Source organism: Syngnathoides biaculeatus, chromosome 10 (assembly GCF_019802595.1).
Source record: "Syngnathoides biaculeatus isolate LvHL_M chromosome 10, ASM1980259v1, whole genome shotgun sequence".
NCBI classification, from domain to species: Eukaryota; Metazoa; Chordata; class Actinopteri; order Syngnathiformes; family Syngnathidae; genus Syngnathoides; species Syngnathoides biaculeatus.
In genome coordinates this window covers 7925659-7950259 of record NC_084649.1, presented here as the reverse complement: position 1 = coordinate 7950259, position 24601 = coordinate 7925659, and the positions used below count along the sequence as shown (strand labels likewise).

Here is a 24601-nt window from a genome sequence, read left to right as displayed (position 1 = left end):
GTTGGTTGTCTTTACTACAGGGTGGCCGGCAACTCAAAAAAATTGAGAACCTTTGTATGAATAAAAACCATTTATTTTGTCACTACTGTACAAATAATTACATTTGAGCACCTGTTCATGTGATTTTTACACAATCCTGTCCCAGTCAACCTCTGAATAATTTTGATCTTGCGCATATACAAAGATACATACAAGCAATAGTTTCGCACACACAAAACAACAACGAATAATAACATATGTTGGCACTTACTGAGATGATGGTACGTAGCACCAGAATGAGAACTTTTACTGAACATTAATTCATCGGTTGTAGCTATACATCACAAAACTGGGTCACTTTGCAAATCCTGCTGAAGTATCCTTGAGCAAGGCGCTGAGCCCCCATCAGTGTGTGAATTAATATATGATTTCTTGGCAGTATGCACATCAGCATCGCTGTAAGAAGTGGTGAATAGATATGTAAATGTTGACTAGATTGAAGGAAAAACATGCAACCTGAAGGCAACCCATTTATCCATCCATCAATTTTCTGAACTGCTTATCCTCAGTGCTGGAGCCAATCGTAGCTGTCATTGGGCATGATCCAGGGTACACTCTGAACTCGTTGCCACCCAATAACAGGGCACACGGAGGCAGATAATTCATCCAAGTCTGAAAATTAATGCATGTTTTTGGAGTGTGTGTGTGGGTGGATGGGGGGCGGAGTGCCCAGAGAAAACCCACGCAAACACGGGGAGAACATGCAGAGTCCACACAGGCGGGGCTGGGATTTGAACCCTACTCCTCAGAACTGTGAGGTCAACACTCTACAACTGCACCACCGTGCTGCCGGCAGCCCATTCAAGCAAATGAAAAGTTGTTGGGGCACTTTTGTGATCCACCGGCATGTTGCATAATCACTCTAGACTTATTCCCATTCTGGAGTTTAGAAAACAGTAACTATCACATATCTTGCTATATTTGACCTTACAAGCAACAGATGTTACAAATATTCAACATTTTGTGGTGGTAAGAACACAAATTACATGTTTTCATTTAGTATGGAGCTCTCCTGACACATTGGGACGCAAAATACAGACCTCCACTAAAAATCAAAATGAAAGCAGTGCTATGCAGTAAGATTTTGAGAACTATTGTTCAATGGATGAACATTATCTCAGCCATAAAGGTGCTCTCCAAATTATCTTGTCATAGAATTTGCAAAAATTTAGGTTTCTCTCGGAATTTTTCTGTGGTGCATTGAATACAGGGCATTCCAAAATTAAACAGTACAAAAAAACTGACATTTCACAGTCCAATAAAACCAGATTCTGGCAAAAATGACCCAAACGTATAGCAAAATGCGTAAAATGTAACTCATTTGAAAAATAATCTTGAGCTTTGGTTTGACATTAGTTCATTGTTTTGCTTTTTGAAGAATCTAATTTGCTAGCACTGAATTAGCATTTTTGGCCATTTTTGTGAATAACGGATCACAGTCAAACAGTTCTTGAGGAAAATCAATAGAAACACCAGTATTCAGATACTTTATTCATACTTCGAATGATGTCAAAAGTTTTGGAACACCCTGTATTTGGTACTGAGCCAACACTGACATCCGAGATGATACTATATGAAAATTCTATCACGAGAACATCATCCATCTATAAATAGTTCGCATATTTCAAATGCGTATTAGCTATAGGTCAAAGCATCTGCCATTTGCACATTATATAAAACACAGTGCTGTGAGACGTTCTTTCTGGAACTCTTGAGAATATGATCTGTTGCACACAATATTGCATACAATACAATACTAACATACAACAGGATTTACTCAAAAATGGACTGAAATGTGACAACAGAACAAATAAAGAACCCCTTGATAAATTCTTGATTTTTTTTTCCCCATTCACATTACGCAGAGTAGTTTTTCAAGGGACACAGGTTAATATGGTGGAATTGTAAATCCTTACAAAACATATGTTGTGTTTGTTGCCAGGGCTTACCGGTACTTTTAAGTCTGGTGAATGTTTCAGCCATGCCGGGAGACCTACTCAGTAACCAGCAGACGCAAGTATTGCTGCGCATTGTCTAACTTCTGATTGTCTGTCAGATGCGGCGGAAGACCTCGAATAGAGAAGCAACCGAGTGCATGCGGTAGAAAAGGTTGAGAGGAACCGCAAAATTGAGAGTTGTAGTCCATATGCTGAAACCGAACGCCTCCTGTTCCAAGCCATTTTCGTACTGGGGCCGACAACCAAAGGCGGGGAGGATCCACAGCTGTAAAGAACACATACATTTCTTTTATACCTCGACTCTCATCGACATACAAAGGATAAAGTAAACTTATTTTTTTCTTTGGCCCATGTTACATACCCCCACAACAAACAAGACCGCTTGTTTGTGTGTAAAACCTAAAAACAGTTTTCCGTGAAAACGTCGACTCTCATTGAAGGAATAGAACACCTGGGAAAAAAAAACTGGGCAAGTTTAGTTCAAGGAGTAGGTTAAAGGAACAATAAGGCATATCTATAGTTTGCCAATGAGCTGGAAAACAAAGAAACCCTTTGAGATCAAGCTCAGCACGGGGAAACTGATATCTTGGCTCGGCCAAACCGCATTAAAATTCACCAGAAGTGTGTTGACTCATTTATACTTCCAGAACTTGAATATATCTTGTCATGTAAAAATCTCAGGTCAGGGTCAATATGGTCAGTCACCAATCACTGCACAAAAAGTCAGGAAAAGTCTACTGCAGTCTCACTGGTAAACTATATTTTGAATAGCAAACACATTGTTATGCTTAGTATACAAGAGAAATGGAAGATTTGTGTTACTAGCCCTATGAATTTAAGTACAGTGAAATTCATCTATTTACTGATTTTAATGTTTGGCTTTTTTTTGGGGGGGGGGGTGCCATCTCAATTACTTCCTGGAAAACCTAATCTTCTTTTACTTTCACTTCCTCCCATTAGGGGTCACCACAGCGTGTCATCTTAGGTGAACGCATATTTGTTTGGCACAATTTTACACCGGATGCACTTCCTGACCCAATCCCTCCGCATTTTAGCCGGGGAAAAGAAGCTTACAGAACCTGGTATTCACAGTCGGTCTCCCATCCAAGTACTAACCAGGGCCAAACCCACTTACAGTAGCTTCCGAGATGTGACTGGATCAGGTTTTCTCAGGGTAGCACAGCCGTAAGCTGCTTGAAAACCTAATGTTTTTTTGTTTTTGTTGTCAGGCTAAAACAATAAAAAATTCTTGAGCACAATCTCGTGGCATATAGGTGTCAATTAACTATGTTGAAGTGAGTTGAGGAATTTCATTTGGACAATAGTGGTTTGGCATCATTTTGTTGAATGTATAAGCAATTCCAAACCATTTTAAGGAAAGGTCATTAACTTGCAGATTTTCACTGGTTGCCCCAACCCTGCTAATAGTGGAGGTTTACTGCACATAAAATTGATTATATATATTTCCCTCACATGAGTGAAACATCTATTTTTCCATTAGAAATAAAAATGTTCACTTGTCAAAATAACATTGAAATGCGAGCAGGTCTGAAAAGCTTACCGAGATGTTGCACATAATCAAGAAGACAGAGATGTTCTTCAGGATTTGCCTCTTGATATTTGGGGTGTTTACCACTTGGGTTCCAAAAGGCACTGGCACCTCCGATGGTTTCCTCGGACATTTGTACACCTGTCCACTCTCTTGCTGCTCAGTTTCCATGGCGACACAAGCCCTGTCCGGTGTGTCATAGGCTCGGGTGAAGATGCCATTGTAAGGTTTAGACAAAGAGGAAGTCACTGAGAAGATTTCTGGAGACGCTACTAATTCAGGGTCACCGCGCCCAGCATCGTCCTGGCGGCGGTAGAGGGACTCTATGATGAACAGGTTCTGGATGCACTTCTCCAACACAACAAGCAATGAATAAGTCAAATTGGTCCAACGGTAAGGGGGACTGCTGCTAGCTCCCAACACAGCTATGATGCTGCACCAAGACATGAACCAGGAGCCAATAGATGATCCAAATAGGAGTTCCGTGTCCAGCTGTCTTGAGGGGTTCTTTGAGGTGTCCGGTGGGATGTGATCTGCTCGATATATAAGTAAACCTGATGCACAGGCAGAGCACATAAATACCAGCATGACGATGCCGTAGATGTAGAACATGGAAATGGCCGACCGCCGCGTTTGAACCGAACCCTCCACGTGTGTTATATAAACCACTAAAATCCCGATGGTGCTGGCGAGGGCAACTAGACCGAGAATGGGGCCCAGGGTCAAACCTTGAGTTTTGGTAGCTAGCCGTTTCTGGTTTGAAGAAAGGTCAATGGTCCTTCCAATGTTCTTCCACATGACAAAGAGCATGGCGGAGACAAAAATGTGGTATTCGATGTTGAAGGGGTACAGATAGTAGAGGCTGCTGGAGAACATGGCGCAAGTGCTGGTGGTGCAGTTACAGAGAGGTTCAGTGTGAACTGCAAAGACAAACACAAAACAGTTTCAGAATGAGTACATTGTTTTATCCATTTTCCTGACCGCTTATCCTCACTAGAGTTACAGATGTGCAGGCACCTATTTCAGTTGACTCTGGACAACAGGCAGGGAACTTGCGGGATACACCCTGAACTGGTTGCCAGCCATTCGCAGGGCACACATAGATAAATAGTCATTCACAATCACATGCACATCTAAGGGCAATTTGGAATCATCAAATAACCCAGCATGCATGTTTTTGGGATGTGGGAAGAAACCGGAGTACCCAGAGAAAAACCACGCAGGCACAGAGAGAACATGGAAGCTCCACACAGGTGGGATTTCTTTTTTTCAATTATTTGCACATTTTCATGATTCACGAGCGATAGGGCCTGACTGTGAAAAGTAAAAATTGAAAATAGGTGAAAGCTGCAAAATGTCCTTATCTTTTTTTTTCAGCACAATATAGATGACATATTTGAGGATTTGTTAAAGGATTACTCATTATTTGTTCTATGTCACTAGTGAGTTACAGGATAAAGAATTAGCTCCTTAAAAAAGCAAGAAAATAAATTTACCGAAATATCCCTGCCTTTGTTGATCACATCATAAAAGTTCTTCCTGAGCAGAGCCAGAAATGATTTTATGTCTTTCTGCATTTCTCAATTAAAATACCTTATCGTGTACACAATTGCTAAACCACTAAAGTTAAGAGCTGGGTGGGGGATTGACCTTATTTTCTAAGGATACAGGGGTTTGTAATAAGATGATAGTCAGCTAAATTGCCCCTTGACAGGCCACATTTATTATTTCCATTAAGTTTCTCCTGTTAATCACTCCTCCCAAACTTTAGCACTACCCTGTTCTGGTAGGAGGACCTTTGCCTTGCAAAGATCATCTATCTTCACAAAAGTCAGGCATGTGCCCCAAGTACTTCAACCCCCCCCCCCAGTCATCACTGCAGGCCTGCACCCTTTAATTAAAAAGGGAACAACGGCCAGGGTGCAGCCAGCCTCACAGTCAGCCGGATATGAGGAGTACCTAAACCCTACAACCCTCGGCTTAGATGTATCAGTTACTGTAATTACAGCACCCTTGGGAGTAAGCAGCCCAGGATAAAGCCGTATGAGGTCAAGCGGGGGGGTCGTCAAGAAGCGTGACAGTGGCTAAAGTGTGTAGAAAAGGCTGAGGAAGGAGCCTCAGTGTGTCTCTTGAAACCTAATCAAGAAACGCTCGACGCAAGCAAGGCATTTCGGGCTGGCGAGCTCACCCGCCTTCCCCTCGCAAACCCATCTCTCCTTCCTTTTTTTTCATCCACTCAGGCACGCTTTCACAACTGAACAATTGTACTTTTCTTTCTTCGTACAAGCCAACAATCGACCCCTGGCCTTTACCTATAGTGAGGTTTCCATAGCCCAGGGCAGAAAGCCTTCTCTTGTGGTTGTTCAAGAAGTGCTCAGCTTCTGACATCACACCGTTGGACCACAGGAGGAGGTTGGTAAAGACCGCGTGAATTACACCAAATCTGAGGAGGCGAAGTGTTGAAAGCAAGGTATTGGCAACAGACAGGTATTGGAAAATAAGTTGATGTTGGAATTAGTGGTGAGGTGTTAGCAGATACGATGTCATGAGATAATCCACATACCTCTCAAATGTTTCGAAACTCTTGATGACATCCTTGATGTGAAACCACAGAAAGTGCACCTAATCAGGACAATATAAAGTCATTTCATGCGCAAAACCGACTGAGAAAATATCATCAAAAGTACCAAAGTTCATTTCTCTACACTGTCACAAACTTACACACAGGCAAATTAGATCTACAGGTGTGACATTGACACGATGCTCAACTTTTTAGGTCTAACCACAACAACAGATTTGAAATGAAACAAAAAAAATGGACCGTCACGACTTGAAGCTTTAATTTGATGGTATTTATTGTACATGCAAATTAGGTGTACAATGTACAGGAAGTTAAACAGTTTGTATATGGACCTTCCACGGTTGAGTTGAGGTCAAGTACTTTGGGTGGACTGAGTCCACCACCTAATTCTTAAATATGATCAAGCTTATAATGCCTTATAAAAACACATATTGATGGACAAACCAAAATATTATTCCTATTTATTTTATCTATTCATTCAATTGATATAAACTGAAAAGCACAGACCTTTCATCATTATTTTATCTCAGAGAAAAGGAATATGAAACTAATTGGGTATTCTCTTTAGATATGAACATTTTTTAAGGTCATCGTTTAATTTTAATAATAGATGCTGTTGGTGAAATGTGATATATACAGTATAACTCCACAAAACCGACAAAGACAAAGCCATTATCATGCAATAATGTATTTTTAACAGCCTCTCATCTGCACCTGGCTGACTTTTAAAAAAAATAGTGCATGTCCACCAAAAGCAGACATTTGCAAACAGTGTTTCAAAAGGTGTCCTGTCGTAAATTAAAAATAAAAAGTATAAATAAATAAAAATTATTCAACTAGATTTAGCACGTGTAGTTTTGGCAACAGAGGGGACCAGATATTGCCATTTTTTTTAACTGAAAATAAACACCTACACGACAACAACTAAAAATCTTTAATAATAATAACAATCATTATTTTCATTTTGTTTTTACAACATTTCCATTTCTTTCAGGTTAATTTTTTGTCGTTGAAATAAGTAGACAAAAATATTAAGGGGAAACAAAGTTCTTATTTTTTAAATAATCCAGTTTTGACAAAATAAAATGTTCTTTATAAGATTTTGAGGTTTTTGTTACAGACCACACCCTTAAAAAGACATTATAAAAAGCTTTATCTTGGCATAATATACTCCCCAAAAGCATTTCATATACCAGATATCTACACACTTTAACTCGTGATAGCTCCAAGTGCTTATAAGGTAACAACCTCACAGTACGCAGTAAAGATGTGCAAGGTTATGCAATGGCCAAGTCTATCACCTGACCTGTATCCCATTAAGCATGGATTTTACTTGCTGAAGACAAAACTGAAAGAAAACTGCCCCAATAACCAGCATGAAGTCGAAAACATTTGCAGCACAGGCCTGGCACAGCTTAACCAAGGATGAAATTTAACATCTGGTCATATCAATGCGTTCCAGACTTCAAGACTGTAATTGATTGCAAAGGATTTGCAACCAACTATTAAAAAGTGAAATTTGATTTAAGATTTGTCCCATTACTTTTGCTTCCTTCAAATGTGGGAGGCATATTGTATTTACAAATGGTTATAAATTCCTACACCATTCACCTGATTTGGATGTCTAAGGATGAAAATCTCCAGTTAATACACATTTTGGTTGTTTAATTTCAAAACGATTGTGGTGGTGCTTAGGCCTAAAAAGATTAGAGGTCTATCGATTTCTCCATATTTATGGATCTGACTATACTTAGTTTAGTGCCAATGGAAACACTGTTGAAGTATTTCATTAAAATGAAAGTGGCATTCAAACTTACCTGCGCTATGGTGTGACTTGCATGGATGACAGGATACACCCCGAGAACAGCCGACACGCAAGATTGATAGCCGACATAATATCCGATTCGGAACACGTCCATTATCATTGAGAGGAGGGCAAGAAGTGTCAAACCACCTGGTGGAAAATCAGAAGTAAAGGTTGTGCCTGTTATTGGCCCTCCTGGGTGAATGTTCTTCCATATCATTGCTGTCATCTGTTTTCTGTCTATAGGTCCCCAAGATCTCAATCAATCCGAACCCTCACAGCTGACTTTAGATGTCTTTATTTGTCTATCCATGGGGGTTCAAAAAATTAACAAACCCACTTTGAAGGAGCAAGGGAGTAGAAACTTGTTTTAAAATGTAGGGAGAGAAAAAAAGTTGGAAAAATAAAAAATAAAAAATACTCAAGTAGAGCATGAATACCTGAAAAATGTACTCAGTAAAGGACTGGTCATGAGCAGTTCCTGAAACTTGATACAGTACAAGTTTTCAGGGTAGCCCAATACTGCCGCATTACTCACCTCTGATCCAGCATGTGGTGGCATGGACATCCTTCTCAGTGCGCGTGTTCCTGTGTCTGCTCCGGACTAGCATGTACCACAGCATCCAGACGAGCTGGAGGATCATGAGGGAGGTGATGAAGGACAACAGGTGGTCCTCCTTGACAGACGGGCTATGGTGGGCCAGGGCCAGCATGAGCGCCGCTCCGATCATCAGCACATTGGTGCCGTATTGCCCGCTCAGGATCTCTGCATTCTTCCTCGGGTAGTCCTCGGCCAAATTCAGCTTCAGCTTGGTCCAAATCTTTTTGTCGTTCTCAGAGCTGGACGACGACGAGGAGCTGTTGCAGTATTTATTCAGACACATGATGTCCAAGCTGTTGTGTTCCACCATGGTGGGAGACATGGCTCTCCAGAGTCCGGGGAAATGAGATGAGTCAAAGCAGCGTGCTGGAGGTGCTACCAGGCGCACTCTTGTCACGTAACGGGTACTCAGTACTGGAATGAAGTAAAATATTCACAAGTACTACACGACATTTCCCAAGTAAAACACACATGTTTATTCCAATACCTTTCCCCCAACCATCTTCATTCTTCCAAAATAAATTTAATATGAAGTGTCTGTGGAGGTAAGGCCTCAACCGCTGAGTACAAAAGCAGAAGAATACAGGAGTCCGCAGCGAGGCATGCAACACAAATGAATGGAAGTGAAGTTAAAAAAAGCACCTAGTGCTGACTGTGCCGTTCACGCAGCATCTCCGGCAGCAGATGTTGTCGACCAGGAAGACTACGGTTATCATGAGCTTGGTTTAGGCATGCGCTTAACGTGATTGCCAGCAAACTTCACTTATATTAGTCAACCGGAGATCTTTCATTATAGGACCGTCAACTAAATATATGAAAATAAATAAAATCATAATCAAAACTATAACCAGATTTGTTTTAAAAGCTGTTAGTTTTACTTCCACTTTCAATAACATTCATTTAACATTGAGGAACTACCTTTGATACATAAAGCTGCAGCAAATGTAGCTACTGCACTTCAAGAATTTGAGGCAATATACTGCAAGGTGACTTAGAGGGAAAGGATTTTTTTGTCAATATGGTGTACTTTTACTCACGTATCGCTCTCAGGTGCTTTCTAAAAGACTGTCCGTACTGCTGCGTATACATGCCAGTATTCAGCGGCCACGCACACGTTCCATGGCCATTGAGCTATAACTTACAAGCGCATTCATTAACAACGCACAAGTATTTAACTGGAGATTGTCTCGTAGCCTCTGTCGAAACCCTAATTACAAACGTGGAATTATCCAACTGCGGGGGAAATTCGAGTCATGTCCTCATCCAGCTATGCATTGCGTCTGTGCCGCCGCACGTCCCGTGAGGCTCTCAGGGGGAACATTTGGGTGTCCTGGGAGCTCCAAAGGCGCACCAAAAATGCCATAAAGTCGTCCAGCACCACTTGCAAACGCGACTATGATGGTCGCGGTGGTCGATCGCGAGGCTTTCAAGGTGGGGTGGGGGTGGCGCAAGGATCCGATGGACTAAATCAGAGTAGACTTGTGATGCCCGTGAGGGGACGGGGGGCGGGGGCGGTATTTGACTTGAGCGGGTGCGATTGAGTTTGCCTTACAAAATGGGGATAAAAACATAATTGAGAAGAGATTATGGGCGGTTCGTTTTGGTGGGGTGTTCAATCAATCCCTTTTAATCATTGAAGTGTTGGAAGGCCTCTTTCAGTGCGAGGACACCCGAGGGATCCTTTTTGAGGAAGAATTAAAAAAAAAATTGGGATATGTTTTCTGGATATGTATAAGAAAATAAATGAATATCTCTGGCCTCGCCCATTTGGCATCATCTCATCGCTTCCTTTTGTCCCGAATTACTTATTTATTTTAATACTGAAAAGTAATACAATTTAACAAAGGTTTTATTCTTTTGGTCTGAATTTGTTTATGGTCCGGCTAGGGATCTTTAAATATAAGGTAATTTTTGGCTCCATCCTGGCAACGTGCGGGAAACTGAAACCCATGACAACTACTTACCACCTCATTTTTATTTATTATATATATAATTGGTTTGACTCAATTAGCTACTTAAAACTAGTTTTGATGTGTTAAATCATAAAACATCATTTGTCAATGCTTGGACAAGATGGGAGCAATTTCATGTAGAGCAGTATTTTGAATTTCCGAAAGTGATTAACTTAATACGTCAGTCAATAGAACAAAAAAAAGACGCAACATTATACCCTTTGCTGACCCTGGAGAAGAATTACATTTTAATTTCGCACAGAGGCGATTCCTTCGTTGTTGCTATTTGCATTTGAACTTTTGGATTTTTGTCATTATTTTACTTATGGACGTGTATCAATTTTACAATTCTATACTTTGCACTTGGAACTATTAATTGTCACCTGTTTGATCGTGCATGTCTTACATGTTCACCAAATATGTCCTTACCTTGAGAACCTCTCAGCAACAACAATGGCAGCGACGTGATGTTGTTTCCTTGAAGCGCGCACTCCTCAGTGACAATGACTGATTAGTTCATCATTTACAATTGTCGCTCTCGAGAAAATACAAGATCACATCCGATCCCTGTCAGCGAACTTTAACGAGTCACTGACAGTCTGAACATGCTGATTACATTTTCAGCTGATTTGATTAACTTGATTTTGAAGTCCATCTTATTTAAAAGACTCTTAAAAAAAAAAAAAAAAGACATGTGACACACCCAATGGCTGGGCTGTCTGTGCTGAATACAATAAAAGTGCTCCCAAATTATGTTTGTGCAAAACCAATAACTTTGTCGTCCCAGGAGCTCAAGTCCACAAAACATGTTGAAATATACACAACGTCATTTTCAGGCCTTACTAGAACCAGCAAAGGGTTTATTCTTGTGGCTGAAGTTTGCAATTGTGTGCAGTTATTTTGGTCTAGTATCTTAGAGAGACATCACGTTGTGGTAAAGTCATGTTTAATCCTTCCTTTGGAGTCTTTAATGATTTGAAAATTTGCATTTTAGTGTGGTATATGTACTTTTCAGTGGTAGAAAGTAATGAAGTTCAAAATACCTCATAGCTGTTGGCTACATTAGTGTACAGGTACCTGTCGTTGACAAAATTCCCATTTTGTTTGTGGAACTTTACCTCGGAGGATGACATGAAGAAAGAAAGAGTTAGAGGAAGTTGAGACGTTGGTTAAGATCCTGGAGACGTATCAAATCTAAGCAAGGGAGCATTATTAACGATGATATTACAAACTCTGTGAAGCAAGATATTCCCCATCTATTCTGTTAAATTTAAGAACTTGTTGGCTCCAAGAATGATTTGTGGCAAACCCATAATCTTGTGCCACCCAGAAAAAAAAATATTGATAGGCAATCGTTATCTAACATGGGGCCAGAAAAATCGTACAGTAAAGAAGCTGTAATGCTTTTTCAGTTATTATTATGTAATGTAGCATGCCACTTCAGGTTCGCAAAGCTATGGGAACATTTGCATGGATTAAAACATTTTGCCAACTAACTAGCCTTTTCGGTACTACTGTATAAAAAAAAATGAACGACACTATTTTGTGCTGATATTTTTCCTGTATCAAGCTATCTAAACAGGCAGTTATTTGTACTAAGTCTGCACTTTTTTTTTTTTAAACTTTTACAGAGTTAAACCAGTATTTCTGTAGACCGGCTAGTCATTGACACAATACAAATTACATGAATTTGCACCCGCTAAGTAGGCCGTAGACCTGGAAACATGCTGCCTCTCACAAGTCAATCCTGGTACTACAACAGACGCCTGGTTTTGGAGAAGAGTGAGGCTGCACCAATGTCGGAGAATAAAAATAGGACTGCGCACTCAATCAACGGTCAACATTGGGCTGCACACTGCAAGTATATGCCCTTGAAGACATCCAATCCATTTTCTGAGCTGCTTAGCCTCAAAAAGGTCGCAGCCTGGACTGGTTTCCAGCTATTCGCAGAGAAAGAAAAAACATCCAGTCACAATCACAATCACACTAAAGGACAATTTAAAGCCTCCAATTGATGAATATTTTTGGGATGTTTGAAGAAATGGAGGAAAACCCACACAGGCACAGGGAGAACATTCCACACAGACGGGACTGGGATTTGAAGACTCCAGTAGTCAGACGTGTGAGGCTAATGCTCTAACCAGTCGTTCCACCGCTTGAAGACGTAAGCACATGAAAATAATAATGTTCACAATTTTGAGTTGTCATAAGCCATTACAAATGGACAGTAATTACAGTGCATTGGTATTATTTAATATTATTTATAATTAAAAATAGCAAGCACATGAAAAACATTTGAAGTTTGAAAAAAAAAAAATCTAAAGCAGTACAAGTTTATTGAAAGGAACAAAACACTTAATGGAGTATTGTTTAAAAAAAAAATGCATGTCAAGAAATTTTGTTGGTGGTCTGTCATATCTTGACAAGTCAGTGCTCTATTCAAAAAATTTACACGGGGGGGGGGGAATAAAATAAAATAAAAAAAAAAATCACTTCAAATCTTCCTTGTCACATAGAACAGAAGAGACCAGTTTATGAATTCCATCGAGCTGCTTTGGCTTAATCTTCATGTGGTCCATCTTTTCTTCATCATCATGTATTACTGGGACATAAGAGTAGAGACCACAATAAATAGGTGTCAGTCCTTAACACGAATCTGCTTTTCCAACTACTGGTGTGATAACGCTACATTTTTAAAGATTTATTTTATCAGCACTGCGCCAAGTTTGGAACACAATGTGGTATAATTTTTGCTTTAAACAAATTATTTTCTGTATTGGAAGCTCAAGATGGCTACAACAAAAGGGCCAAGTGTGGTAAGAACGAGGGACACCCTATGGACTGAAATATTTGTGAGTAGTAGGACTTCAATGGTACCCGGATTGCATAACTTGCTCACAAAAATGGAAGAAACAAGTCCACAATTGTCTTGACAGTGAAGGAGAAAAAAATGTTACTGTGATACAGGCAAGGGCGTGAAGTATGTTGTAAAGGACAGACAGAATGTTCTGGACCAAGTCGACAAGCTGTTGCTCATTTGGATAAATGAAAGGCAAATAGCGGGTGATAGCATATTTGCAAGAATTTTCATGCCAACTTGATGTCAAAAGAAGAACCTAGTCTCAGTAAGAAAGAATGTGACAGTAGTCACAGACACCAAAAAACGAAAAACAAAAACATGACTTTAAAGTTGTCATGACGACATATAATGTCGATAGAATTTAATTCAAAATCATTGTAATGGGATTAATGTCATCACAATGAGATGTGAAATTGTCACGATGAAACTGAAAGTCATCATGATGACATTTAAATTTGACTATTGATGAAAGGATCACAGTTAACATACAAAATCAACAACCAACAAGAGAGCATCCAGGCACAAAAAACAAGTCCCACATCACATAGTTATTGGCAACATGATTCTAACCCAAATCTTTTGTCAGTTATGATACAGTTGATAGAGAAAGTGTTCAGACCGCCTTAAAATTGTAATTTTGTAAAATTACAGCTATTTCCTAAAATCATTCCAGTTCATTTTTTTCCCCATTTGGAAAATACAGTACGTTTGAAAGTCAGGGTTCAACTATACTGCGAAAATGCAAAGGATAACATTGAAAAGCAGCAAAATTTTTCTAAACTGAATGTTTAACAGCAATGATACATAATTTCTGAGGGAATTGCAGTTCTGAGATTTGAAACAAATATGTAAAATCTGAAGCAAACAAGAGGAAGGGGGGGTGAGATAGGGAGTATAAAAATTTCAACCATCATTGTGAGAACAAATAATTCTTACCTGTCACATTCATCCAAGCAAAGAAATCATCATGATCACACCCATGAACTGTGTGAAGAGGATGAGCGGAGTGAAAAAGGACCAGACAGGCCAAAGTGCAATGTTAAAACTGCAAAGGAATGTTAAACAAATTACAATTTAATAGGAAAATTGCAACCTACTGGTATCTTGGTGGTTCGAAAGAAGATATATTCTTTAGCCAGCAAACTAATTAAGATGGAATCAATAGTATGGAAGTAAGTATGTGTCACCAGGATTTGAATTAAAAATGGCACTGAAAATTTTCAGTTATTTCAAAGTGATTTACATTTCCAATAACTGTATTTCTATGGAAGTAGATTAGTACAGCCTGGATTTGAATTTTAAATTTCAAGTGAAATAGGATTTGAATTGCCACAGAAAACAGGATTTGAATTTTAAATGTAAAGTGATCACATGTTCAATAGTTGCCACAATTCGTTGTCTGAAATTCAATCGGCTCCAGTTCACCGTCTAAAATTCACCGTCTGTGCAACCAGGCAGAACACCCAGCCAATTGCAGTTACGCTTTCTTAGTCACGTGACATCACATACTAAGAAAGCGTAACTGGATTGGTTGGGTGTTCGGTTCTGACCTGAAGTAATCCTGCCTGGTGGCACAGATGATGAATTTGAGACAGCGAATTGTAGCCAGATGAACTGTTAAAATTGAAAAGTTACGCTGAAATACAACTATTGAAAATGTGATCACTTTACATTGCAAATTTAAATCCCGCTTTCTGTGGCATTTCAAACTCAAATCCTATTTCACTTCCATCTATCTATCCATTTTCTTTGCCGCTTATCCTCATGAGGGTCGCGGGGAGTCCTGGAGCCTATCCCAGGAGTCAACGGGCAGGAGGCGGGGTACACCCTGGACTGGTTGCCGCCAATCGCAGGGCACACGGAGTCAGACAATGGTTGCACTCACAATCACACCTTGGGGCAATTTAGAGTGTCCAATTAATGTTGCATGTTTTTAGGATGTGGGAGGAAACCGGAGTGCCCGGAGAAAACCCACACAGGCACGGGGAGAACATGCAAACTGTGATTGAACCCGGGTCCTCAGAACTGTGAGGCCAAATCTTTACCAACTGAGCCACCGTGCCCCTATTTCACTTTACCTTTCAGATTCAAATCCTGGTGGCACTAACCTACTTCCATATATTTCAGTTCAGCTTTTCTGTTAACAAATTCGCCATATAAAAAAATTCAACCTTTAAAATTCAAACGCAATATTTTCAGTCTCCTGAGATTCAACTGGCTACAAAATGTTCCAAAGAATATCGGGTTTGCCTTCGACTAATATACCTGCATGATGCAGCAATGAATGAAGCAGTGGTGATAGGAGGGATCGCAGGGTACTCTTGGTCATAGTGCACGATTCCTCTGAACCACTCCAGGTACACAATGCAAAACATGGCCAGACAGAGGCAAATCCCAAGAAGAAGCAGGCCCACACTAAACCACCAACTGAAAACACAATTTATCCGAGTAGAATATTTCTTCAATGTAGCCTTGTTAGATATACTGTATACTTGTTTTTGCACGGTGAGATTGCAGGGAAAATATAGTCTCTCATTCAGAGCTCATTTACCTCTTTATGTCATTATTCTCAATGATGACACGAAAGAAATCCACATAGTAGGTGACAGTGATAGACGCCACAATCCAGAAAACAGAGTGCTTGTTAATTCGGGGGAGAGGTCTGACATCTTTTTCTCCTGGACCTGAAATATAAAACAAAAGACAATTTCAAATAACTTTATAAAAAATGTTTTTTGTTTTTTTTACAGTTCATATCACCAATAATTCTATTTGTATCATAGTTCGTTTGATGATTCAAGGAGGATATTGATTTGTTTAGAATGATACAATACAATATGATTCTGTGGTTGGAAATCAATTAAGTACCTTTTTCTCCAGATATGACATTGAAATAAACTTCTTGGATACTGGACGGTGCATGGGAAATTCCTTAGATTCTTGGAATTTAATTATGACGAAGCTGATAAAATGCCAATTATCGGCCAATTCCGATTGGGCTGATAAAAATCAGCATAAGTCTAGTCGTAACGTGCAGAATGTGGTTTACCATCATCGTTTTGCTGAAATAAGCAGGGACGTCCTTGAAAAACATTTCTTGGATGGCAGCATTTGTTTCTCCAAAACATGGACCGTAATTTCTTGAGTATAATGCGCACCTCCGAAGTTGACCTAAAATAAAATTAGGAAACCCTTCTTCCAATGTACAATGCGCACCACTAATTTGCTGCTATACATATGCTCAAAATATAGGGAATTATCTGTATTTTGATTTTGCTTGGTTTGTACTTTTATTGTTTTTCAAAAAAAAGGTCTGCACAACAATCATTAATAATAATCTTTGTGCATGTACTGATGCAGCGGTAATATAATCTCGGGACAGGCCACAGGACACGCTCTCCTGGTCCCTGTAATTGTCAGAACAGAATCCCTCAACCAACTCAAATACATGCTAAATGATGGCATAACATTTTAATAATACTGTCAACACATATTACAGTCTTAAATAAAAAAAAATATATTTTACACTCTTTAACTTAAACATTTTTGCATTGAATATTTGCGCATAAAACGTTTGTGCATAGTGCAGTTTATCCACTACATTACACATCCTTGGCCAAGACTTCAAAAGAAGTATCTGACTCATCTCCAATCGGAAAAATATCCATTGTAGCTGCCTTTGGTGCATCACTGTCAAACTCATCATTGATGACTTGGTCCAGTTCTGGTGCCTCCTGCATTCATGAAAAGTGATCCCACCTTGCTACCACAGCATGTCAACCTCTGTTGTATCCATGGCGTTTGTGGGGAAACATCTTGTGAATCCTAAGAGACTTGGTTCCCTTTATTTCTCATTAGAATCAGCATTTTGAGGGGAAGGTCTATCGTGCTAATTGCACAGCCTCCAGCCCCCGTTAGTGATGTTGGTGGCGAACATATACCGTAATATATATAAATCTTTAACATAAGACATTGAATATCATTGAAATGTATATGTATAACCTTTTTAACCACTCTATGTACCTGTATATGACTATATGTGATTGTATTTTTTATTTTTCATCTATACCTAAATATAATGCGCTCTGTTGACTTGAAAATATTTTTGGAAAAAAATTGCGCATTATTTGAGAAATTATGGTATGTAACTTTCAGCATTAATGGTGCCTTCACAGATGTGTAAGTTACCCCTATCATTGGCACTAATATAGGCCCATAACGTCACAGATCCTGGCTTATGAAGTTTGCATCCATAAGTCCTTATGGTTCGTTTCTTTTTGACCCAGAGGACACGACATCCACAATTTCCAATAAGAATATGAAATATGGACTCATCAGACCATAGAACACTTTTCGACTTTGCATCAGTCCATCTTAGATGCGCTCGAACCGAGAGAAGCTGGCTGTGTTTCTGGCTGGTGATACATGTATTTTGCTTTGCAGAGTACAGTTTTAAGGTGCACTTGTGCATGTAGCGCCAAACTGTATTTACAGGACTGGCATTGGTTTTCTGAATCCTGAACCCACGTGGTGATAACCTTCACACATTGTTTACTTTTGAGGCAGTGCCACGGGCATTCAATGTTGGTTTTGCTGCTTACAAGCAGTGATTTCTCCAGATTCTCTCTTTTGCTGGTATAATGGGCTGTAGATGATGAAATCCCTAATTTCCATGCAATTGTACATTGTCCTTAAACTGTCTGACTATTTAATCACCCACCTGTTCATAAAGAAACCTCAGCCCATCTTTGCTTGTGAATGACAGCAATTCAGGGAAGTTCCTTTTTTTAACCAATCATGGCACTCACCTGTTCCCAATTTGCCTGTTCACCCATGGGATGTTCCAAACAGGTACTTAATGAGCATTCCTCAACTCTCGTTAGTCGTTTTTCCCCCATGTCGTCCAGCTTCCCCCCCCCCCCCAAATGTGTTGCAGCAATAAAATCCAAAGTTAATGATTACTTGCTAAAAACAATTAAGTTTATCAGTTTGAACATTAAATGTCTTTCTAGTGTATTCAATTAAAAATAGGCTGAAGAATATCTGCTAAACATTGTATTCTATTTTTATTTATTTTTAACATAATAAGACAACTTCATTGGAATTGCATTTATATTTCTACACTGAGTGACAAGGCATGATATTTGGTCATCTATCACCTTCTTTTCAATCAACTACTTATCATTCAGTAATCATCCAGTCAGGGTACGGCTGTGACTGTTCAGTGGGCTGCGTTTGTGCAGTTAATTTTTTCCTTTCCACCTATGTGACATTTTTCAAGACCACTATTCATAGAATTATAATAAAAAGGTTATATATGGAGCTTTTCAAGATTTTAAAACATTGCAGAAACCTATTTGCATCAAAAATGGAAACATTTGCGTTCACAACACTCCAATGAATGGATAATTGGCAGTGGCAAATCTTCAGTTATACCTTCTACTGTTACATGGTTAACTTTGAATAGATTGCATTCGTTTTGGTTGTGCATGTGCATATATGGTTCTGATGCTCAGTACAGGCAGTTTCCTTCTAGTGCGATGCAGGGCCGCTGGCTACCTAAACATTAAAAAAAAAAAAATTGGCTTGATCACCTTGCTTTGTTTATATAGTATAAATACGAGAAATAAATTGCTGTACATATCTTTAAGTGGTGTTATAGATTAGTTTGAGTGTGTCATGTAAATCAAAGGTAAAGATGTTTATGTGGCCCTCGCATCCTTCATTTTTTCTTATGCTGTTCTTTGGTGGTGGGAGATCGCAAAGCGCTTCTATGCGTTTGGTCACAGTGGTGAATGTGTTCGCTCTGTCAAAACAGTGAAGAATTGCTGGATTTCAGCCAGCTCCGTTTCAAAGGCAATGCTGTTCATTGTATACCCAAAGAGAAATCCACGTCAACCAAGCAGTACAACACATTCAACGTCGGCAATGTCCTGTCTTAGCTGTACGAGGTCTGCCTACCATGTCTCACAATTAATATTGGAAGGGGGGGAAAAAGTTTAAAAAGATATAACCAAGCACTAAACTGAGATGAAGACTCGCCACTGCCTTTTATTCCAGGCTTTACTCTATGCAGTCCCACTTCAATGATGAGTTATCCGCCTATATGAAGAACGCATTAGCTAATTCAGCCAACAGCTCATCTGTACAGACCTCCCAGACCCATGTTAAGAGTAAAATAGGGAGAGGCTTAACCAAAAACAAATCTTTATACTTACACTTGTCTTCGTCGAGCGACGTGTTTGTTGCCTGCATGAGTAACTCGGCATTTTTTTGGAATCTGTTTCTCAACGTTGCGAATTCACTGTCATCCAGCATCATGAAAAGATATTGCTACACGCATCCGAGTGCTTAAAGCACTTCCTGTATCAGAGTCGCGTTGTATGACGACAGTAAATGCGACCGTTGTAGTTTTCTGTGACCCGATTGGATTGCTTTGGGAACCGGCCAACACAGGCTAAAATTCATACCTTTATTCATTATTACATTAAACGTGGTGTCAAACAAATGTACCCCCCCCAAAAAAAAAAGCACATAGGCCGCCTAAATTTTACGACTATGATCATGACGTCAAAACATTTTCACAATGGACTATTGTACATCAGATTGTCATCGCTCGGTGTAGCAAAATGTGTAGCACTGTTGCTAGTTCAATTACATCTAGCCATCCATTTTGAGCCGCTTATCCTCACAAGGGTCGCTGTAGTGCAGGAGCCTATCACAGCTATCACAGGGGAGCAGGTGGGATACACCCTCAACTGGTTGCCAGCCATTCACAGCGCACAGGCAGAACTCCATAAATCTCTAAATATTATCTTCATGTGACTGACAAGAACCTAACTGAATCAAAAAACTTCCAGATAGGCAAAGATGTTCGCTGCGTTAATAATTATTTCTCAACAATGCAGATATTGACCAATTTTGGTTGCGAATATTTTTTTTTTTTTAAATATTTATCTAGGGATGGACACCTCAAAGTTCCCTTTTAAAATAACTGAAATTTAAACTATACATGTCAGTGGAGCAGCTGGAAAGGCGTTGGGCTCACAGTTCTGAGGTCCCAGGTTCAATCCCGGACCAGCCTGTGTGGAGTTTGCATGTTCTCTCCATGCCTGCGTGGGTTATTTCTGGGCACTCCGGTTTCCTCCCACATCCCCAAAACATGCAACATTAATTGGACACTCGAAATTGCCCCAAGCTGTGATTGCAAATGCGGCTGTTTGTCTCTATGTGCCCTGTGATTGGCTGGCAAACAGTTTAGGGAGTACCCCGCCTCCTGCACGTTGACAGCTGGGATAGGCTCCAGCACTCCCCGTGACCTTTGTGAGGATAAGAAGCTATGAAAATGGATGGATGGATGTAATATGCAAGTAATAAAAGCCTGCAGGTTAAATATGACAAATTGGCCTTTGTAATGGGCTGACTCATGGAAAAACATCACAAGGTCACACAGTCAAACAAAGAAATCGCTCCAATAGTAATAAAAGTGGTTTTTGTTTTGCAACACTAAGGTACAGCTGTCTTTGTTTTTTTCGTCATCCAGTGTAGAAGAGAAACAAGCATAAAGTAATAATCTACTGTCCTACTCTAGGACTGAAAACACAACTTGAACACTGGCACACTTGACGAACACCTCCGCCGATACCCAAAGTATACAATATACAATCTCAACCGAATGAAGTAACATTAGCGTTAAATTTAGTGGGATTGGCAAAGCTTAATATTCCTGCTGTAAGTATGAGGTGTGTGTGTGTGTGTGTGTGCGCTTCTGTTCGTGCGTGACCGAATGTTGCTCATTTTAGGAGAAAAATCATAAAAAAAAAAAAAAAAAAATCACCTCAAGCTTCCATCTTCTATGGAGCGTCTGTGTTGCTGGCCAAGAGAACTTCATTGCAGATGCTGAGGAATGTGCATTAACTTTGTCACGGTTGAGAATCAAATTTACTTCAGGTGCACCTGATTCCCCTTCCCCCACAGGAACATCCAATCCCCCAGATAAGGTGCCATTTCCCACCCATGGAATGTTGAGCCAAGCAGTCAGCTGTTACATTTGTCATTTTCTGCACAAATTACACGCTATACATTAATGTGTTGAGAGTGGCCTCTGTAATAACTCTTGTTCTTTGTTCTCAATGTCGTACCAGGGCAACACCGACCACCAGAGACAAATTCCTTGTGTGTTGTTACACACTTGACCAATAAAGCTGATTCAGATAAATACAAAATAGCTCAAAGACAAATGGTTTAATCATCAAGAGCTTACCTGAACATCATTATTCAATAATCATGAACCAATATATTGTACATTTCATGCCATACAGGTGGAATTTGCTTAATTTACAAGGCTAACATTGTCCTTCAAAACTCTAAATTTGGGATTGTGTTTAATCTTCTTATTGAAAATTGCAAGGACCTCCTCCTTTGTCTTTAAATTCCCATCACCAGCGACTGAGAAGTAGGCAGCCAGAACCTGCAGAAGGAAATATATTCTTTCATTTTATGCCAAACATTACCAGGGACAAACCGAAAGGAAAATAAGAATAATAAAAGTGGTCAAAGGGAAATAAATGCTATACATCGACATGTTACCTTCTTCCTAAGTTTCTTCACTGGTAATTGCTGGCCAGGTGAATTTCTCAATACTGCCTTGATAGTTTCTTTCCATTTGAAATTCCCTAGGAGGTGTTCAAAAACACTCATCAAGCGCTGCAACAACAAAGCTAACACTGCTGCATCCAAGTGGCTTCAATTTTTAATAATTAGGGGAGACATATCGCTGCCAAGCAGAAACCCTGCATGCCCAAATATAGTCAACTTCATATTTTTCCAATCCATACTATGTCTATCTCTTTCTTATGTTAGATACATTTCAGTAAGACAGTTTTGTTAAAAATGAACAGTCATAATGCTACTACACTAGGAGCAACTTGTCTCCCACGAAGGCAACTTAAAATTTCAAACTCACTTATGTTATATTTGTTTGATGATCTTAAACAAAGTTGGAAAACTATGTAAAAATGTAAGATTTTTCAGATTGGGCCCAGTACTTTTCACGGCACTAAGTATATTATGGCTGTGCAAGCAATACACTACTCAAAGTACAAAAATATGTGCTGTTCTAGTAGCTTTTATAACAGCTGAAAGCAAGCTGCTGGCTGAAAGTCATTCGACAAAAATTGTTTGTAGTCTGGAGGCCGAAATAAAAATGCTGTAATATGGCACTGAAGTCCTTTGTCAAAATATTGTATGTATCATCTAAACATCAGAATACACTAAGCATACCTTTGGCAAGCTCTAGATCCTCACTCCACTCAGAGACAACAACCTCTGCTGTTTGGTCAACTGGAAGAAATGAGATAAGAGTTCTTAGATTTAATTTATAAATAGTGACAAAAGTGTAGTGACTGGAGATTCCAGAATTGATTCTCTTCCTAATTGGCAAGAGTGATCACATGTTCACAAGACTTGTGAAGACCATTAATATTACTTACTTTTCACCTTTTTGCTGGACATTTTCTCAACAGCACCATCTTGGGTCCCATTTTCACTGTCTTCACAAACCCGTGATCTCTTTCTATCCTTTTTCTTCTTAGTCACCCGCTCTTCCTCGGCTACTGCCAGCTTTGCCTTTTTTGATATTTTCTCAGGTTTTCCATTTGCCTGCTGGTGGCCTTCTTTACACTCTGGTGTTTTAAGTTTCTTTTTCTTTATGTCTGAATGGCCATTTTGTGTCTCTTTAGTATTACTAACCACTTCAACTTCAGTTTGTGTCTTTTGCACTGGTTTTTTCATCTTGGGTACATCAGGGGTCTGTCAGATTACAAGTAATGAACATTAATTAAGGGCAACATCTTCAAAACATCTTATTAACTGTGTTAAGCAATGGCTCTGCATGATCGATTGTCAAAATAGCTGATAAATTTGATAATCAATTAGTTGTTGATTAAGTGTGACACCGCTCGTGTAGTTCTTTATCATAGTTGCCGTGTTGGCAGAAACAGGGTAGTGGGCAAATAAACATTTATTAGTCACTTACAATGTCAGTAGGTGCATTCAGGATACCCCACACCTCTTCTAGTAGACTTGAGTTGGTAATCCTTAGACTGTTCCTCATCCAATTCTGATGGAAGGTTTCACAGTGATTAGATCCTACAAGCTCTTACTCAGGAGGCATATTCACCAACATGGTCATTAATACAAGCAATCAATCATGTCCTTCGGCCTTAAAAATCAAGTACAGGTAATTTTGACATATGTACCCACCTCAAATTTTGATTTTTTTCTTGGGACATTGTCGTATGCGCTGACTTGCTGGAGGACAGCTTTCAGCTTCACACTAACTCCAGGTTTATTCATGGCTTCATGGACTTTCTTTAGCAACACAGTTATGATATTTAAGTACAAATATTTCTCCTTGAATGATAACTTAATGGAGCTTGGAGGGGGACTTTTACCTGGATCCATTGATGCTGTTTCACATCTCCTTTGTTTGCTTTGGCCTCATAGCCTTTACCCCCATACTTCTGGTCTTCGCTGACGCATTTGATGTGATTTTTGTAGTCATCACCCCTTGAAAACATAAAGCAAGATATTTTATAAAATCGTTTTTTTTTTTCCAAGTCAACGAAAAAAAAGGCACCAAAGTTTACCAAAAATCTTTTCCACAGTCAATGCAAGACAGAACTTGGCAACTCCGGCACATTGTCACGTGTTTATCCACCTGGGCTTTTTTCAGGGATTCGCCACAAGCATTGCATGTGAAGAACACCATGCTGAATAACTCCGCTGTCCACGTACAAGTGGATTAAACAGAGAGTACAACGTTGCCTCTGCTTTGCCGATGACTGGTAATGTCAATAACGTAAAAAGACGTCAATTCAAAATTCTTCCTTATACAGGCATTAGCCGAGCTAAGACGAAAGCGGTATCTAACGTTGCACAAATGAAATGTTGTAATCGGTGAAGAAGCGGTTAAACTAAGGTATGTAACGTAACAATATCAATATGTTAGATTATCTAAAATAATTTAGAAACGAGTGACATGGAACGCTATCCTCGCCCTGTTCCACCAAATTTGATTGAATGGACTTTTCAAAATACACGTTAAACCACCAGAATTTAGAATTGCTCCACTATCAGTCTTCCGTATGTGTACACGAAATACAAAACAAAGTTCCGACCTGGCGGACCTAACTATTTGTATACTGTTTAAGCCGCTGGTGTCCCTGTGTTAGTTATCTTCACATTAAGGGTATTA

General features: G+C 39.5%; 3 protein-coding genes across 6 annotated transcripts; all 3 read right to left on the bottom strand.

Moving 5' to 3' along the window:
• Positions 1 to 119: 119 nt before the first annotated feature.
• Positions 120 to 11007, bottom strand: otop1 (otopetrin 1). Of its 3 annotated transcripts, none has more exons than XM_061833462.1 (7): positions 10914 to 11007; positions 8470 to 8946; positions 7945 to 8081; positions 6110 to 6168; positions 5859 to 5989; positions 3559 to 4466; positions 120 to 2262 (listed from the first exon to the last, which is right to left on the bottom strand). In XM_061833462.1, exons 2-7 carry the CDS (start codon positions 8852 to 8854, stop codon positions 2092 to 2094), a joined length of 1791 nt encoding a protein of 596 aa, XP_061689446.1. In that variant the 5' UTR covers positions 8855 to 8946; positions 10914 to 11007; the 3' UTR covers positions 120 to 2091. The 3 variants fall into 3 exon arrangements, with proteins under 3 accessions (XP_061689446.1, XP_061689444.1, XP_061689443.1); XM_061833460.1 differs by lacking the exon at positions 10914 to 11007 and adding an exon at positions 9020 to 10542; XM_061833459.1 differs by lacking the exon at positions 10914 to 11007 and adding an exon at positions 9570 to 10542.
• A 1771-nt stretch (positions 11008 to 12778) lies between these two features.
• On the bottom strand, positions 12779 to 19754 carry tmem128 (transmembrane protein 128). Of its 2 annotated transcripts, none has more exons than XM_061832421.1 (5): positions 19563 to 19754; positions 15896 to 16028; positions 15610 to 15771; positions 14281 to 14328; positions 12779 to 13086 (listed from the first exon to the last, which is right to left on the bottom strand). In XM_061832421.1, the coding sequence occupies exons 1-4, from the start codon at positions 19663 to 19665 to the stop codon at positions 14316 to 14318; spliced, it is 411 nt and encodes a 136-aa protein (XP_061688405.1). In that variant the 5' UTR covers positions 19666 to 19754; the 3' UTR covers positions 12779 to 13086; positions 14281 to 14315. The 2 variants fall into 2 exon arrangements, with proteins under 2 accessions (XP_061688405.1, XP_061688404.1); XM_061832420.1 differs by having other exon boundaries at positions 14281 to 14389; positions 19563 to 19750.
• Positions 19755 to 21573: 1819 nt separating this feature from the next.
• lyar (Ly1 antibody reactive homolog (mouse)) lies at positions 21574 to 24586 on the bottom strand. The gene is made up of 8 exons (XM_061832419.1): positions 23994 to 24586; positions 23799 to 23913; positions 23608 to 23715; positions 23381 to 23464; positions 22836 to 23154; positions 22627 to 22686; positions 21934 to 22019; positions 21574 to 21814 (listed from the first exon to the last, which is right to left on the bottom strand). The coding sequence occupies exons 1-8, from the start codon at positions 24113 to 24115 to the stop codon at positions 21677 to 21679; spliced, it is 1032 nt and encodes a 343-aa protein (XP_061688403.1). The 5' UTR covers positions 24116 to 24586; the 3' UTR covers positions 21574 to 21676.
• Positions 24587 to 24601: the final 15 nt, after the last annotated feature.